This window comes from Ammospiza caudacuta, chromosome 5 (genome assembly GCF_027887145.1).
Source record: "Ammospiza caudacuta isolate bAmmCau1 chromosome 5, bAmmCau1.pri, whole genome shotgun sequence".
Lineage (NCBI taxonomy): Eukaryota > Metazoa > Chordata > Aves > Passeriformes > Passerellidae > Ammospiza > Ammospiza caudacuta.
The window spans coordinates 31,981,000-31,999,541 of NC_080597.1; the positions used below are offsets into that span (position 1 = coordinate 31,981,000).

At 35.8% G+C, this 18,542-nt stretch overlaps 1 protein-coding gene across 2 annotated transcripts in view; it reads left to right on the top strand.

The window, feature by feature from the left end:
- Window positions 1–18,542, top strand: part of BLTP3B (bridge-like lipid transfer protein family member 3B) — a 47,319-nt gene that overhangs the window by 15,938 nt on the left and 12,839 nt on the right. For both annotated transcript variants that reach the window (XM_058804586.1, XM_058804587.1), the window contains exons 4-14: window positions 833–924; window positions 2,450–2,639; window positions 5,576–5,716; window positions 6,240–6,410; window positions 7,683–7,863; window positions 9,233–9,316; window positions 11,464–11,646; window positions 11,747–11,865; window positions 13,625–13,766; window positions 14,512–14,705; window positions 16,652–18,150. In XM_058804586.1, the coding sequence (XP_058660569.1) occupies window positions 833–924; window positions 2,450–2,639; window positions 5,576–5,716; window positions 6,240–6,410; window positions 7,683–7,863; window positions 9,233–9,316; window positions 11,464–11,646; window positions 11,747–11,865; window positions 13,625–13,766; window positions 14,512–14,705; window positions 16,652–18,150 (2,996 nt within the window). The remainder of the gene's footprint in view (window positions 1–832; window positions 925–2,449; window positions 2,640–5,575; window positions 5,717–6,239; window positions 6,411–7,682; window positions 7,864–9,232; window positions 9,317–11,463; window positions 11,647–11,746; window positions 11,866–13,624; window positions 13,767–14,511; window positions 14,706–16,651; window positions 18,151–18,542) is intronic.

Consider the following 18,542-nt stretch of genomic DNA (forward strand, 5'->3'; position numbering starts at 1 on the left):
AACGAAGGGATTTTTTTTCTTGGTTTATTTCTCTGTTGTTTTCAAGGAAAGATAATCATTGAGACAGCTAAAAAACTAATTCTAAAATGTCCAAATTTACTCTTAACAGCTATTGCTTCCCTTTAAGCATCAAAATACAGTGAAGTATAAATAAACCCAGACTAGACACTTCATGAATTTTTTGGCTGTAGCCAGGTTTTCATGGATAAGAATAGCACAGAAAAATGTTGAGCAAGCAGATTATGACAATGGGCATGATTAATACAATATGATAATAATCTAGTAGTTAAGGCAGGTTGAATCATGAAAAATCTAAAATTGAGGACAAAGGGGTTTTGGTATTTGTCTGATCTCAGAACATAAATGGGGGAATTCAAAAGGGCTGGTAGAAAGCTGCAGTTAGGGAAAAAATCTTAACTGTTGTGCTTTGAATCAGCTTGCATTAAATATTAAGTATTTCATTGAAAGAACAACCATATAGAAAGAAAGTTCAGAAAACTACACATTAAAGCATGTCCATTTTGAAATGTGATTTTTGAAAATTGATGTGTTGGATAAATAATATTCGGGGATCAAGAATTTTAAGATACAATATTTGACTGGGGGGTGTGTGTTAGAACTCAAAAACATAAGAAATAGTTTAAAAAAGATAATTCTAGTGCATTACAAAAGTTTGTGGAAAAATTGACGTGGTAGGAAATGTTTTATGTATATTTCAGAAAAAGTTCTCAACTGACCTTTTTTTTTTGGATTTTGGTTCTTCATATGTCATCTATTTACTTTGTTACCTCTAAGGTCTCCAATTTTGTTTTGTTTTGTTTTGTTTTTCAAGTCCTTGGATAAAGTTGTAATGGAAATGAGCACATGTGAAGAGCCACGTGCCCCTAATGGACCCTCTCCTATAGCAACTGCATCCGGGCAGAGGTCAGTGATGGTACTTACCTGTAATTGGTCAAAAAAGGTTTGGCATTATGTAAAACAGATTGACTGTGTACTTCTGAAAATTTAAATTTTTAGAAGTATATAGGGTTGCAGCCTGCCATTCCCATCTCCTCCAAACTTTTATTTTATTGCTTATGTGTGAAGTAGTGTAGTGATAATGGAGTTATCCAGGCCCAAGTCTGGAGAGAAGATATAGAACTAGATATAGAGCTTGCAAGGTACATTCCATAGGGGTGCAACTGCTATATCAGGTATTTTCTGAGTTTAATTGATATTAAGTTTTTAAAAAATGAATGGTATCTTGCCTTCATTCATTTTGAAAATACATATAATGTTCATGATTGTTTTAAAAATTTTACTTTTTTGTTTTGTCTAAAGAGTTTTAAGGGTTTTTTGTTAGTGCAGTGTTTTGAAGTTCCATTTCCTTAATTGTATCAACTGATTCTTACTGAAAGATTACATGCACACTTTGTAGCCCAAAACTTATGCAATTTGATGGGACAACACAACATGACATCAGTGATTTTATGTAATTTCCTCTACACGGACTCAAAACATTTTTCCATGGTCACAGGGCCCTATATACAGAGAAATAAATTTGATGATACAATATTTTTTCTTGTAGTAACTTCTATGCAATGTATAGAAGTCCATGGGCCTCTGTGCCTCCTAAGGTACAGCTTGATAATCACAGCCATAGAGATTTTGTGTAGAATGAAAGTTGAAAAAGGAAAAGGAATGACAAACCACACAAGTTTTTGGGGATTTTTTTAAAACAAGCAGAAAAAACCCACAAGAAAACAAAAGGGTGGAAATTTTTAGATGTTAAAATAATATTTAATATTCAGTTTCCCATACACTAATCTAAAACATTCAGAACATATAAGATTTTTATTTAAAAATTATTTACAACAGCTTAATCTTTTTTAATACTGGAATGCATGTTGATTTACTGTAGAAGTGTAGCCACCATTTAGGATGCCTTTCTTTATAGAGTGAAATAATGTAAATACTTTATACTATTTTGAATATCTGAAAGTTATTATTTTTAATGGACAAAATATTTTGGCTTATAGACATAAATACTAACCAGACTAGAATTGTCAAGTAATTAATTTGACATTAATTACTCCTTATGTTTATAAAGAAGAGTAAGCTTTCTGCATAATGATGTAGACTGCTTTTTAATGTATGTATAATAACATATAATACATACATCCATGTAATTTAACATCTCATCCATGTAATTTAACATCAAAGGATTGTATTAAATGTTTTAATTTGTGTAGATTGATCTTAGTCAAATATATATTCTTATGTAGAGATCAGAATCACAGAGTGAAAATTATTGTAAACTGCATCAAGTGTATTGAGTAAAAGTTGCTAACTGTAGAGTACATTAGTGACTTCATTTATTTTAACATCTGTTTCATAATTTATTTAATCTGTTTAATTTTGTGCCCTTTCACTCGGTTTATATTTAATATGTTGGCATTTCCCTTTTTAGTGAATATGGCTTTGCTGAAAAAGTGGTAGAAGGCATTTCAGTTTCTGTGAACTCCATCATAATAAGGATTGGTGCAAAAGCCTTTAATGCTTCATTTGAACTTTCCCAGCTGAGAATATATAGTGTAAATGCAAACTGGGAACATGCTGACCTTAGATTTACCAGAATACAAGAAGCTCAACGTGGAGAGGTAAATAATACCATTTACTAACTTTTTCCCCTTGTTTTTGTGATAAAGGAAGAAGTTGAATTTCACCCTTTTACAGGGTAGAAAACATTACTGGGAATAGAGACATTCTGTGCTCAGTAATTTCAGTTGCTCTTTAGGAGCACAAATATGTAAAACTGGTGGATGTGAGTCAGATCAAAGAGCCAACATGGATGCTTAGGCAAGAACAAAGACCAAGGCAAGCAGGTGTATGGTTTCCCTCCTATGTTCTCCAAGTGAATGACTGTTCTAAAATGCAAACTGAGCCAGACTTGGAGAGTACTGAAAGAACAAAGAACTGTATATTAAATATGGAAGGATAAGAAGTTGTGCTTTTTGTTATTATTGTTGTTATTAGTAGTAGTAGTAATAATAATAATAATAACAACAGCAGCAGGAATTATATTTTACAAGTTTTATCTGGTTATTTATTTGCTTGTGAGAATTTGCTTGATAAGGATTTTTTTTTCTAAAGCAGTTTTAAATTAAATTTAGTCAAGTTCTTGTGCAATTATTTTCTGGGAATACCTAAATCTTATGCATATATAAAAAAGTAATAGCAGTAAAGTATATATGTTTCTACTGTCCTGGAGAGTAACACATGGAAGCACTAGTTTGTTGTACATCATTCATTTGCCTTCTTCCAGGTAAGCAAAGTTAATTGTATGCTGAGTGCAAGGTTGATTATAAATATTGTATTCAAGGAGACTTGTTTTAGCATCATACATCTGGCCAGCTTACTCCAGAGTTGAGTCTGGTAGTTGATTTTTATGTAGGGAAAGAAACCCCTAGAGAATATCAGTTGAAAATGCCACAAAAGTAAGAAGCTGAAAACTATTATTCTGACTGTTTTCCTTTCCTGCAGCTTATTTGTATGCTTATGCTCCCATGTTAATGAAGTTTGAATGGGAAAAATTAAACTTTGACTAGATGGAGTTTTGTATTGCCAGATTTTTTGATTTTGTGGTTTTTAGGAAGAATTTGATTCTGAAGAGTTGACCTGTACACAACAGAGCTTTCCCTGGGAGAGTGTTCCTTTCCTATCCAATTAATACCAGAAACAAATTTCTAGATATTACAGTGAATAATTTGTTAGCAGCAAATTGCATGAAAAGGTGAAAAACCAAAACCAGTGCTGTACTTTGAAGATAACATGTGCTAAACCATATATTTAGGGCATAATCATTTAGCTTTGCACTGTAGCTACATTATTAATATAATAAGCAATCTCCTTAGAATACTTAAAAGCTTTTGATCACACTGCATCTCCTGTATGAAGAGGATATGTATTCTGCTTTTCTGCAAAAAGTGTTTCAGTATGCTTTGCACTGCACTTTGCATCTTGCTCACTTGATGGAGTGTACCTCCTTTCTAGACACACTGGGTATGATTTACTTAAGTCTCTGCATTTCTCAGGACATATGCTGTAAGGTTTTCAAATTGACAAGAGGAGAATGACAAGTAAGAATAAGTCATATACCAAACAAATTCTTCCATCTTGCTCTTTACTCATGGCTGATCCTTGTTTCTTCAGAGAGTAATCATGGAATCATTAAGGTTGGAAAAGACCTGCAAGATCTTTTGACCAAACGTCACCATGCCCGCTAAACCACAGCACTAAGTGCTGCATCCAGTCATTTCTTGAAACTCTCTAGGGATGGTGACTCTAACAATTCCCTAGGCAGCCCATTCCAATGCTTAACCACCCTTCTAGTGAATAAATTCTTCCTCATGTCCCTTCCTTAACCTCCCCTGGTGCAGCTAGAGGCCATTTGCTCTTTTCCTGTTGCTAGTCTTGTCTCCTGCCTAGGAAAAGAAACCAATCCCCATATTTGCACAGTCTCCCCTCAGGCAGTTGTAGAGAGCAATAAGGTCGCTTCTGAGCCTTCTTTTCTCCAGGCTAAACATGCTTATTTCCCTCAGATGCTCCTCACAAGATTTGCGCTCCAGACCCTTTACCTTCTGTGAGCATGATCCAGCCACCTCTGTGTCTGTGCTGAAGTGAGGGACCCAGTACTGAAGAGTCACTCTGCCCCCAGCCTATGGTGTTGCTTGCAGTTGTTGTGACCCAGGTGCAGGACCAAGCACCTGGCCTTGCTGAGCATCATAAAATTGTCCCTGCCCATCAATCCAAACTGTCCAGATCCCTCTTCAGTGCCTTCTTATCCCCCAGCAGATCAACTCTCTCCCAGCTTAGTGTTATCTGTGAACTTACTGGGGGAACTTGATCCCATCATCCAAATCATGCAGGAAGGAGTTTTAGGTAAACAGGAATTACTGGTTTTTCCTACTGATATCCTGTTCATTTGATGTTCTCCATGATGGTCCTGCTGGACAGTCGTTCATCTTTCCGTATTTGATTTTCAGTGTCCAGCTGTACTTGATGCTCTTGTGTTGTCATTACTCTAACATTTGCTTGCTGTGCCTTGTAGAAATCCATGTAGTGGATTCAGAGCTTGTGGGGTATTCATGGCATGCTGTGTGCTCAATGTTTAAATTTCTTTTTTAATTGAAATAATACACTCCAAAAAAAAACCTCTCCTATGCTGTAGCTTTGCTTCATCCCCTGCCCTTTTCTTATTTAACATTTTAAAGCTAAACTAAACTATCATTTTTTTTCTCTCCCAAAAGCAACCTAGCATGCAATAGCTTAACTTTTATTTTCTTCTGAATATTTTAAATGCTGCTTTTTACCTCAGCCTGCTTGGAAGTAGCTTAGTGTTTCTGTGACAAGCAGGGTGAGGGCTTCCTGACACCTTTAGGTGGAACAACAAGTGAGTTGTATTTGTTCTGACTGTATGGCTCATGTGAGTTTTTGTGTACATATGTACAGATGTATATATACACATGCACAGGGCTAGGTGCAAGTAGCTGCCATATTGCATCAAGGTGTTTTTCTCTTTTTTTCTGTCTTAAAGGTCTTGACTTTTAAAGAAATCAACTGGCAGATGATCAGAATAGAAGCTGATGCAATCCAGAGTTCTAAGCATGAAATAATGAGTGCTCCAGTTCGACTGATTACTAACCAATCAAAAATTAGAGTCACGCTTAAAAGAAGGGTAAACTTGAAAAATTTGAAGTCTTATTTTATTTTTTAATTTATAACTCATGCTCTTAATGCATACATGTACATAGTAAAGATTTTAAATTTAGACCATATTGAATGTAGAATTCCCTGAACTAAATTTATAATAACATGTAAGACTGCAGAGTTTACAAGAAATACTGCAGACAGATTTTGAAAATGAAGACCTTATATAGGTCCCATTAATAAAATGGTTTGATCTGCAGAGCTTTGTTTATTGTTGTTTATCTTATTGTTTTCTCTCTCTAGATTCTGGTAATATTTACACTGCTTACATTCAGAGAAATGCAGCAGTTTAATATCTGATGCATGCCAAATACATAGAGTGAAGCATAAATATACTGTGTGTTAGGTACTCCTTAATTAGTAAGAGGAATAAGATTTAGAATAAAAAAATGCTTGTTATTGCTTTTTGCATGAAGCTTTTCTTTACCCCACATATTTAATATAAGAAATCTAAGTACTTAGTTCGATGTCTTAAAATTTTTATTTTACAGTTAAAAGACTGTAATGTTGTGGCATCCAAACTGGTTCTGATTCTGGATGATTTGCTGTGGGTTTTGACTGATTCCCAATTGAAAGCCATGGTGCAGTATGCCAAATCTCTTAGTGAAGCCATAGAGAAATCAGCAGAACAGAGGAAAAGCTTGGCTTCTGAAACAGCCCAGGTATGAGGATTAATTGTCTCACTGTATCATTATCAGGTGTTCTACAAAACAACACAGTGTGGTTAGTTGTGTTACTTTATTTTAGAGAATGTTCAGTTACTCATTTTCATTCAGCTGTATATCCTAAATTATACCAGGAATTAATCATAGTTTAAAATAGTCTTTACTTTGCAAGATTTTGTGTATTGATGCTAACTGCAGAAAAAAAAAGTAGTTCTATTTCTTTACCCATGTACAGAGTGTTTAGACTTCTGTATTTACTTAACTCTTTATTGACTGTTTAGGAAATTTGTTCTCCAAGTATTTTATGGTTATGAATTTAAATAATTAAGACACACTAAAGTAAACTTAATGTGTGGGTAGATATGGTTACTATAATAATTTAACATGCTTGTCCAGTTTGTTCTCCTGGTACTGAAAAAGTAGGTTTTATTAACAGCTTACCTTCATGCAGCTCTTGTTGGAGTATATAGTGAAAACCAATTCTACTTTAAATATATTTCTGCTGGCATATCTGTGCTGCTGATGCTGCATGTAAATCTTGGTGTTCTTCAGCACACAGAGCAGGCTAGACCACCTGGGCTTTGTGAGTGTTGAGGGGAGGCACCTCTTCTTGTGTGTGAAGAAGCAGGACAAATACACTTATAGAAGATAAGTCCTATAAAATAAAACGTGGTTGATTACTGAGTACAGTCAGTTGTAGAGGATCTCTTAGAGTAAAGCCAATGGACTGTAACAGAGTTCAGTTCTTTTGCTGGCCCTGATGCCTTATGCTGTGATGTGAAGGTTTAGCCACAGCAATGTAATGGGTACCTGCTCTTGAGCAGGGAGGTTCTGGTTCTTCAGTGCCCTGTACTTGCATCTCACCTGTTCTCTGACACTGGCACTGACTTATGCTTGACCCTGTTGTGATGTAGCCTGAGGAACTAAATTAGCAGAATGGAGCCCACTGTTGGTTTTGTTCCCTGAACAGCTTGCAACAAAAGCTAGAAAAATACCAGTGCTGTGAGTGATAGGGGTGTAAGGAAGTGTGAGGAATGGGGAGAATGGGGTGTGCCCTGGCAGTGCAGTACAGTGCACACAGCCATTAGATCAACTTAGCTTTACTTTCAAACATTAAACTTAAATCTCAGTAATGATCCAAGGGGGAACGCATGTCATGCAGATTTTTCCTTGTTTCAAATGCCTGTGTTGTGTAAGGAGACAGATACTTATGCTTGAAAGAAGCAATAAACATCATAAATTGATGTGATTGACTAAATATTTTTTCAGAGCTCTGCCCCTGCACCCAGCTCCCAGCAGGTGAAAGCGCACCAGACAACAGCAGCACCTGATCAAAATGATGCAATAGTAAAATTGTTTAAAGATTTTGATGTTAAGGAAACTTCTTATCACTTAGTAATTTCCCACTTGGACCTACATATATGTGATGATATCCACTCTAAAGAAAAAGGTAATTTGTTTTTTTAAATTTGCATGTCTATGAATCATAATCATCTTCAGGGGAGACATTTTGAGGAATATAGTAATGAGAAAATAATAATACAATAAAGTCAAGAGACTTTAGTTTAGAGGAATAGTTAGAATTGTCTCCAGTGTCTGTGGATTAATGTAAACCTATTTAGGTGGCTCTGTTAGGACAGCATTTAATTAATAAATGTAATTATTTTAGAATAATTGCAAAACCTAGGAGTGTTAGTACTTCTGTGCTTTTTCTGTCTTCTAGGAACTTATTCTATCAGTCTGATTGTTACTGCTGGGTCTTGTATAAGTTAGCTGGATTATGAAGAATACAGTGACAACATTTTTGTGGCTTGAAGGGGTCACTATACAATCTGTTTCTTTAATACTCTTATAAATGCAAACTAATAAAAGAGTGTTATTCTTTGTGTTACTAATTTAGACAATTTGATATGGTCTGCAGCTCATGGAAAGAATGGAATGAGTGTCCTGTGACCTTAAAATTTTGTGTGTAAATCTTGCACTGATTCTTTTTAACAAAAGCCTATTGCATGTAGTCACATTTAGAATCAGAAAAAAAGAAGACAAATAAGGGCAATTTTTCATGCCTTTCAAAAGTGATCATAGGGAGTGAGATATTACTGTATATCTAGTCACTGCAAATTTTATGGAAACATACAAGGTCTACTATATTATTAGTCACTGAAAAATTTATGGAAACATACAAGGTCTGCTGAAGAAAAATATGAAAAACGTAGGGTTTAACAAAAATACATTTCCTTGGTTAGGAAAGACTTTCATAACAGCAGAGCATGAGGTTCACTGGCTGGAGATGTATTTCCTTACATGCAGTGTATCTACTGTGGTTGGAATTTATCCCTCCTAGTGAGATCTTTTTATTGGTCCTTTATTTTTGGAGTTTAAATTCAACAGTGGAAAAAGTCAGAAGAGAAGATTCTCAGAAGACCCCTTCACTGCAATATTTGTCAAATAAAATTATATAGTATTCTTTAAAGTTAATGTTGACTTCAAAGACTGATTATAATCATATATTCAGCATAAAAAGTTTTGTTTCAGAAAAACTGCAGTAATGCGTTTTCAAGATGTTGTCTTTTTAGTAGCATTGAAAACGGCATGCAATTTGTAAGTAGTGGCTGAGTACAGAATTCTACAAGCTCAAGCTGATCTTTAGAAACCAGTGAAGACTATCTGAATGAAAATATTGAGGGAAGATAATGAGGTTGTAAGGAGAGACATAAGGGGAAGAAAGTAGGTGTTAGGTGTTTAAAGGATTACAGCACCATGAGAACTAACATGCTCTATGCAATGTCTGCAGGGCCAAGCATTGTTTTGTTTTGCAGACCCAAACAGACGTGTTACAGGAGGGGCCATGCAGCTTTCCTTCAGCTATTTAACAGTGGATTATTATCCATTTCACAAAGCAGGTATGAAAGCAAGCCTTTTATGAATTACCTGTGACTGTGACTGTCTTGTCTGAAAGCTAAAAAAATTTGTGCATACAGATATACAGCTTGGATAATCATGCTCAAACCATTTGAAAGGCACCTTCTATATGCAAAACAAACAAGAAAAGCAACAATCTGGGAACCAGTTTAATTTCTGTGAATGAGCTGGTTTAGGCCAAATGCTTTTCACTGTTTTTTTTGGTCAACAAAACAGTGTTTACACATTTCTGACATGAAGAGAATTTTGTGTTGACAGAAGAAGGCAGTACTGCATATTGAGAATTCAGTAATTGAATATTAGCAGGAATCAATCTGTTGATTTTTTTCATATATAGAATACTATCCTTTTATATCCATTTCTAATCAGTGTTTTGCTTTTTACATTATTTTGCTGAACAGGAACCTCGGTGTGTAGAGGCTCAATTGTGTAGCCTGTTAAGCATTGTTATTAAAAAAATGTTAGCAATTTCCAAAGAAGTGTTTCTTACAAAAAAAATATTTATGAGAAAAGTGTTTCTCATAAATTTCTAGTAGAAATCTAAAAATTTTAAAAGAGGCTACATCACGGAGCATGTGACAACAAAACAGGGTCTGATCATCTTTCTAATCAGATGGTCTGGAGCAGAAATCCACGTCATCATTCATGTTAGTCTGTCCTCTACTCCCAGCCTGTAAACACTCAGTTGACTGGTGATCCATGCCAAGGCTGAGCTCCATCTGTTCCCACTGGTCTTGCCCTGCCTGCCCTCCTGTGCTCCCCAAAACCCGTGTTCATCCCCTCAGCATTTCAGTTGTGTGTGCTGTCTCGCCACGTGTCTGTGACCCTAAAGAGATCGCAGCCGTGCGACTGCATACAGGAGTGTGGTGGCTGTGCTCTCTCACATGCTGCTGCATGTGTTAGTGTTCCTGTCCTTCAGAGAGGCAGATGCCCAAACTGCCTTCCCAGAAGGAGTGTTAGAGCTTTCCCTATGGTGTTGCTAACAAAGTCCTGGAGGTCCTTCAGAGTCTGCTTGCGTGTGCTTGGAGTAACCCCATGCTGCTAGCCCTGTTTTGGAGAATCCCATTGTCATGGGCTTCAGTCTAATGCATCTTCATCCTTTTGTTCCATTTCTGTTTTTTAACCTGTTCCTTTATCTTCCTCCTTAGCTATAAAAATGATAATAACCGACAAGATAACTGTGAAGAAGGGTGGGGAAAAATGTCATCTCTTGTGATAGGCAGGCATAAGCCTAAAAGTTTATTTAATGCTGCAATATTTGCATTTAGACTTAAAAGAATTTTTTTCCAAAATAATTTTCCTATTTTAATAGCAATCATATTTGCTTATCCCCAGTGTAAGTATCCAAAAAGTCATTAAGTCCCAAAGAAAGTAAATTTTCACATGGCAGTATTTAAAGAGTGATGTACCAAGTGATAGAAGTTATTTGTCATTGCATCCTTATTATTGAACAGGTTAGTAGAATGTCTTTACAGGGACTACTTGAAGATACCACGATTTCTTTCAGAGTTTTGAGTGCTTGACCAACAGAAACATGTTGGAATTGGAAGCAGGGACAAAAGCATTTCCAGTGGGATTGATTTTAAGGCTGTATGTGCTGCAGCACTTCTTGAACTTACCTTGTTGTTTGTGTGCCATAAAGGTGCTAGAGAACCAAGACAAAAAGAATACATTTCTGGAAAGGGACCAGGAACTTCTTAGGACACAGTTCTGGCAGGAAAGATAAGCTTGAAAAAAGTGAGCATGAGAACATCGTTCTGTTACTTGCTCTCACTTTTTTTTTCAACTGAACATTTTTTTGCATGTTCTCACATATGACATTAATGTGTCGTAAGATTTCTCTGAGCTGAAAATACTCAATGATGTTTTGAGTGTTAGTGGTGTTATAAGGCAGCTGGTAATGCTATATTCTGAGTGATTTTGTGAAGTGCTGAGACTTGGAATACGGAATGTATATGGAATATATAACTTCTGTTTTAACGTCTGGTATGACTGCTGTTGTTCTATAATTACAGCATGCAATGAGCTTACAGTTCGAGGAATACTTGTGAAATAGTGGAAACATGTTATCCTGTTAAAAGCAAAATTTCAAATGAGCTAATATTTTTCCCATTTCTCTTATTTGCAGGAGACAGCTGTGATCACTGGATGCATTACAGTGATGCCACTAAAACCAGAAGTGGATGGGCCAAAGAATTATTAAATGAATTCAAAAGCAATGTTGAATTGCTTAAGCAGGCTGTGAAGGATCAGGTCATAGATTCTCCTCCTAAATCACCACCTGCCGTATCTCCTCAGAGCCTACAAACAGGTATTTTCTTTACATCACTAATTCTCTACTTCCATGAAATATTAAAACGATGAAAAAAGACTCTTTTTTCCAATGATTCCATCACTATTCTTTCTTACAGGCAAGGAACAGATGCCGAAAGGAACATCTAGGGCTTCCTCTGTGTCTTCCCAACAACCAAAGGGCAAACTGATGTCTAGTCCTATTGTGGTTAGACTTGCAGACTTCAATATATATCAGGTACATTTCTTTAAGTTAGTAAAACTGGGGTAACTCCACCCTTACTGTTATTTAATTGTGGTTTTTAAGGGACAATATGAAGCCCATTGAAATTAATGAGACTTTCCATTCATTATTGGCGTAGACCTTTTTGAACCTGCTTCTGCTTTGTTGAAATTGTGGTCCTATCACAATTAAATGTTGAATCTAAGTTCTATTGTTCTCCAAATTAGGAATTTGGAATTCAAATTTAATCTTTTCATTGTACTGTCTTATGTGCCTAATATCTTAATATGTGGTTTTGTATATTATGCTTTTCTTATTGTTATGTTTTTCAAAGTACATTAAAAACCGTTAAGAGGTTTTATTAGGTTTTTAAAATCTTTTTTCAGCCGCTCCCTTTCAAGTGGTATTTTGAGCAGACACTTTTACCATTTCTGTCCCCCTTCCCTTTGTTAGAATGAGTAGTTTTGGTTGCTGGTTGTGGTCCAGATTGACTATTCTGAGGCAAGTGAAATAGAGAAGGTGTGTCTCCATTAGGCAGAATTGCAGTGATATGTGAGGATCTACTGTTAAATTTCAGGTCCTAACAAAAATGTTTAGTGTGTATCCTTTGTCACTGTGATTTCTGCTTTCTCTTTTTCCAATTTCCAACACTTTTCTGCCATATCACTACTGGTGTTGTGGGAGATTGCAGATTGCTGCTGGGAGCCTTATGTGGATCTGAAGTGATTTTATTTTATTGTTCTGTACTGTTCATGTCTCCATTTGCCTTCTGCTCTTGTCTCCTCCTCTCTACACAAACACATTTTCAGTTTTTAAATTGGCATTATTTCTATGCAATTTCCTAAAAGCTATTTTTCTAAATACATCATTTTACTCGAATTTTTGTGTCTGTTAATGCAGTTATGTTTGCCTCTTGAAAACAGCTACATCAAGTGAAGCAGGCTTATAAAGGTCATGTATTTATTGTTTCCAGAAAAATTCTAGTAGACATCATCATATATTCAATATTAATACACTGGGTAATTTCAAACTAGCAGTTTGACCTACTATTGAATGGAAAAGCTTTGTTTTGGCAACATACTTTTTAAACTAGGAGGCATTCAATGAAATTTAAGGTTAAATATATATCAAATATTGGTTTCTTATTTGTTTGATAATTTACATTGTAAAGAAAGAGAAATTGTCATTACTGTTCCATAGCATCTTAATTCTCCTGTGAAGCAGACCTTCAGGCATATCCAAGCATACACGTCTCTGCCAGGTGCATGCTGAACTCCTTGCTTCACACACAGTTTGAGAGTCAGCCTGTGTACTGGAATTTGTTCTTATGATAAAACAAGAACTACCTAATGTGTGTAATAAACTTACCTAGCTTATCTATCCCTAGACCAGACTGTATGGAAATACTCCATCCAAGCATAAATGCTTAAACAGGAGCTGTAGTATTTGCAATTAAAAATCAGATCATTCTAGGCTTCTGCTGGACACCTTTGAAAGTGACCCGCTTCCTTTTGTCTTGTATGAAGGAAGGGGATCTGGTACCTTTAAAACAATTTTCTTGTGAAACTCTTCTATGTGAGTCATTTCTGCTTCAAGGCAGTTAACTGTTTGTCACTGTTCATCAGCATTTTGTATTTTCTGTTATGTTGTTTGGGGGCCTACACCCAAGAGCAGTGGAATGTTACCTTACTGGGGACAGTACCATGCAACTACAAATGCTTAACCATTCATAAAAGTGGAATGTGTTAATGAAATAATCTTTCATCATTTACAGGTTTCAACAGCAGACCAGTGTCGTTCTTCCCCTAAAGCTCTGATTTCTTGCAATAAAAAGTCACTTTATCTTCCACCAGAAATGCCAGCTATTCATATTGAATTCACTGAATATTACTACCCAGATGGAAAGGACTTTCCTAGTAAGACTTTTTTAATGTTTTTGGTTTTGGTTGTTGTTGTTGTACTGACGCATAAATTTTGTGTGTTACTTTCACCTTTGTGAAGCTTAAAGCTTGGAAATAGGTAATGGCTTTCTAAAATGGATAGAGCATAAGACTGCTCCGCTTCCACAATGCTTGCTCCTGCAAACTTCTATTAATATTGGTTTATATAAACATGCTTGTTCAGTCTGAAAACACTTGCAGCATTTTTACCGGCACATGAATTATTCATTGTCCAGCATCCACATATTGTTTCTGCAATTTCACTGTCTGACTACATAAGAGAACTCAAATTATTGCAACAATACCTAAAATGCACTGAAGAGCTGCTGGAGTTATTGTGGGAATGTGTTCTGTGGCTGGCCTTGACTTATATACAGAAATGTTAGTGGATTTTTTGGGGATGGAAACTGAGGACAGCAGATTTTCATGGTCTTCCCTTTCTTCTGTAATGAGAATATTCTCCCCATTTCTTCAGACTTAATTCTGTTCTTAGTTTTTATACACTCAAAAATTCAGTTACTTTCTTGGAGTGAGAGAAAGAAGCATCACTTCAGGTATGCCCTAACAATTCTTCCTTGAGACTAAAGGACTGGGTTCCAGTTCTTTCTCTGATGAAAAGTACTGGTGAAATTGTAAGTTTGCAATCATTTAAAAACCAAAGAAAACCCAACCCATAAACATTTTTGTTATTCTCATGGTTTCTTTTTTTTTTCTCCTTTAGTTCCATGTCCAAATTTGTATGGCCAGCTGAATGCTTTGCAGTTCACTCTGGATCAGAGAAGTATTCTTTGGCTAAACCAGTTTGTGCTGGATTTGAAGCAGAGTCTTATTCAGTTCATGGCCATGTACAAGTTAAATGACAATTCAAAATCAGATGAACATGTTGATGTGAGAGTGGATGGACTAATGTTAAAGGTATGCTGTCATTGAGCAGGGGTTTTGTGGTTCCTTGGAAGACTAATTCTTTTGTTATTCTCATACAAATACCTAAATGAATGAAAAAATGCTTCTCTAAAAAACTCTGCAGAATATGACTTTTTGAAGGCAGACATCTTGTTTTCTGTACTCCTTCATCTGTGTCCCAGTATTTTGGTTTGGGTATTTTGGTTTTGTATTGAAGATCTGAGTGGGAATACTAACAAATTATTTCCCTGTGGTCAGCGAACTTGGCATAGCAGAGCTAAAAAGAAATTGAGCACAAAAGTAAAAAAATGAGTGAAAAATTAATATTTGTACTCTATATTTATGCAAGGGTCCTGCCTTGTTCCTCTGGCTGTATTATATCAAAGCTATTTTGTCTTGTCAGTGAATGCTCTAGAGTAAAGAAAGCAGTTAATCTGAAGGTTTATTTCCTTCTCCAAAACCCATTCTCACCGTTTTCTGTTTCATGCTGGCTGTTAGTGTAGTTCAGGTACATGAGTTCTCTGTATGCTTGTTGCAGAGGAGTGATGCTTGTTAATGCAGCTGAACATCAAATTTTTGCTTGCCTTGTCTTCTGCTTCTTTGTAAAAAAAAGGATTATGGAGCAGATAAATTTCCCACCCAAACCTTGTTTGCAGTGGGCATTTCATTGTATGGTTTCCAAGGTTCACAGGTGAACAAAATGAGTCTCTTCAGTGGAGCACACAGAAGAGGTTTCAAGGGCTCTAAAAAGTCAGCAAATGGAGAGATGGTTATTTTTCTAACTTGTTGCTACATTCTTAATGGAACTTTACAAGGACATGGTTTGTACTGAATAGAAACAGTTATTAAGAGTGAATGACTGGAATCTGCAAATATAGATTAATCTGCTATTGAATCATTATATGGGAATAGCCTACTAAACTACGAGAGGATAAAAGTTTTCTAACATCTCTCAAATCTTGATTTGAATTAATTATGTCACCCTGTATTAACAGCATTATTTTTATTCAAGCAAATGATGAATTTATGAATGGTTAATGATTTTACTTATTTTTTTTTTCCTGAGTCCTTGTGTTTAAATGAAGAAGCTTCATTACCCCCATCTTTGTGTCTTTAGGGATGATTTTTTTACTCCTCCTTTCTAGATTCAGAATGGAGATATTGTGATAGAAAGCAGTGTCACTGATATTAGCCAAATTATATTAACAATTATTAACATATTAACAATTTAAGATTCAGGATTTGGCATAAAATAAGTCTATTTTAAAATATGCACTAAAAATATGCAAGTTAATTACAGTGTGCTGAACTATTTGTGTTCTTTAGGAGTTGAGATACATTATCATTTTCCTGATGAAACAAATATATTATGATTATCAGATAATTGTCAAAAATACCTGATCTAAATTCTGCAATATTAAGAATATTAGCTGCAGTGGCATATCTAACTGATTGCTTGTATCTTAACAAAGAAATGAAACACTGTAGTACTCGATGAGGTGAAAAACCCAATCTGACATGCCAGATTGAACTCCAAATTATAATTCTCTGTTTTTCAAAGCCGTAAATTTTGGAAACACTTTAAGAAACGTTCTACCAAGTTGCTTGAGTTGAGGAAATGCACTTCAGCCTAATATAGCTGAACTAAATTTAAGACGTTCGGATAAGAAAAGCCTGAGATGCTTATGTTTCTGTGCAAATATTGATGAAAAGCCTGAGACCCTTCTGTTTTGTACAAATATTGATGCCACAGCATCCTTCTCAAAAATGAGAGAGAACATAAATCTTAGTCTGTGAGCCCAACTTATCCCTGTTCTGTTTCACTGTACTTGATTTCTCATAAAACTGTAATTACATTCCTTTGTATCAGCTGTCATGGCTATTATTTTGTTTCTTTGATTGTATACCTTCTTAATCTACATAGTTTTAACTAGAAAAAATTTATTTCTCCCTTGCAGATCATCATCCCATTTGAAAACAAACCTGAAATTCATAAAGATCAACCTCGTGCACTTTCCATTCAAAGTTCAGAGATGATTGCTACGAATACCAGATGCTCCCCAAACTGCAGACACTCTGATCTAGAAGCTTTGTTTCAGAACTTCAAGGACTCAGAATTTTTCAGTAGAAATTTCACCACTTTTCCTAAGTCCCCCAAAAATTTTAATCTTTTACATCCAATCTTCCAGAGACATGCTCATGAACAAGATACCAAAATGCATGATGTTTATAAGGGTTATATCATTCCAGAATTGAATAAATATGCATTAAAGACATCTGCAGCTACTGATGTTTGGGCCATGCATTTTTCCCAGTTTTGGATAGATTACGAAGGAACGAAAAGTGGGAAAGGTCGGCCAGTAAGCTTTGTGGACTCTTTCCCACTTTCACTTTGGATTTGTCAGCCAATACGATTTGCAAAGTCACAAAAAGAGCTTGTATCCCGTAATCAGACAGCCGTGAACATTCCAAAAAGTGAATCTAGTGATCTCTCTAATAGATTGCAACGTAAGAAACTTCTAAAGGAGTATTACAGCAGTGAGACAGAGCCTTTGACCAATGGCATTCAATTGTCTGAGACCTCAGGAGTGCTTTCTGAAAGCTCTTCCTCTGATGCAGATGTACATGTTCTTGTCCATGTTCAGAAACATGTAAGCGTGCAGATCAATCACTACCAGTATCTTTTTTTGCTGTTTCTCCATGAATCTCTTGTATTGCTCCTGGAAAACTTAAGGAAGGACGTAGAGGCAGTGACAGGAAAACCTGCAAAGCAAACAGATGTCTGCATTGGGATTCTACTGAAAACTGCAGAAGTAGCCTTACTGCTCCATCCAGTGACTCAGGGAAACCCTTGTAAATCTCCTGTTGAGGAAGAAGGAAGTACCATGGCATCAGAACTCTCCCATGTGGGAAATGGGGAAACTCTTACTTCAGAGAGTAAATTAGTTGGTAGCAAGATAGTGGAAGCCAGTATTACTAATTTTGGTTATGTAAATGACTGCAAGCCTCTGAATGCTGAAGTTAATAAAGGAATTTTAATAGATCCTCTTTTGTTTAAATCAGACAGTAATACGGATTTTCAGAAAGCAATGTCATTTTCCGATGATGCATCAGATAAAGGTTTGGGAGATACGAGTGAAGGAGGAAGCAGTGGACTTTTTAGTAGAAGTGATTCTGAAGAGGTCTGTGGACCTCTAAGTGAGAAGAGTAGTTTGAATCCTAGGGATTCGGTGTCCATTCTAAATAAGAGAGAAGATTCTACTGAATTTTTCATTGATAAAGAGGATGACAGAAACATATTCTCAAATAAGTTAAATGAACAGGAGGGCACAACTGAAGGCTGTCCTGACCAAGTCCCTGACTTGGAAACAGAAACTGCCTTAGAATCTGAAGAGCTTGAAATCAACAAAGACAAAGTGGCTTCAGTTAAAATGTTTGCATCCCAGTCTTCTTCAAGGTATAGAAAATTAATACTAAAATAGTTTTCCTACTCTTTGAAAAGATTTAGAAATCTTGTTGGCCACAGACTTCCAGTACTTTCAGCAGTCAGGAAGGGAACATCTTAAGAGTTAGTCTCGATGGTCCTTCCAACTCAGGCTGTTCTGTGATTCTGTGTTCTAGTAGATGAAAATTTTTAAAGCATGTAAAAAGTTATCCAGTATCCAGCATTCAGCAGAAGTTAAAATTAGTGTTAATTAATTGATTTAAACTATTTACTTTTAGTTTAAGTGTCAGGAAATATGTATTGAGAGAAGTATTGACATAAATATCTACATGAATGTGTGTTGTTTCTACATTTACCTTGTCTTGTCAAAGGATTATTGAATAATCAGACTTTTTCATTTATAT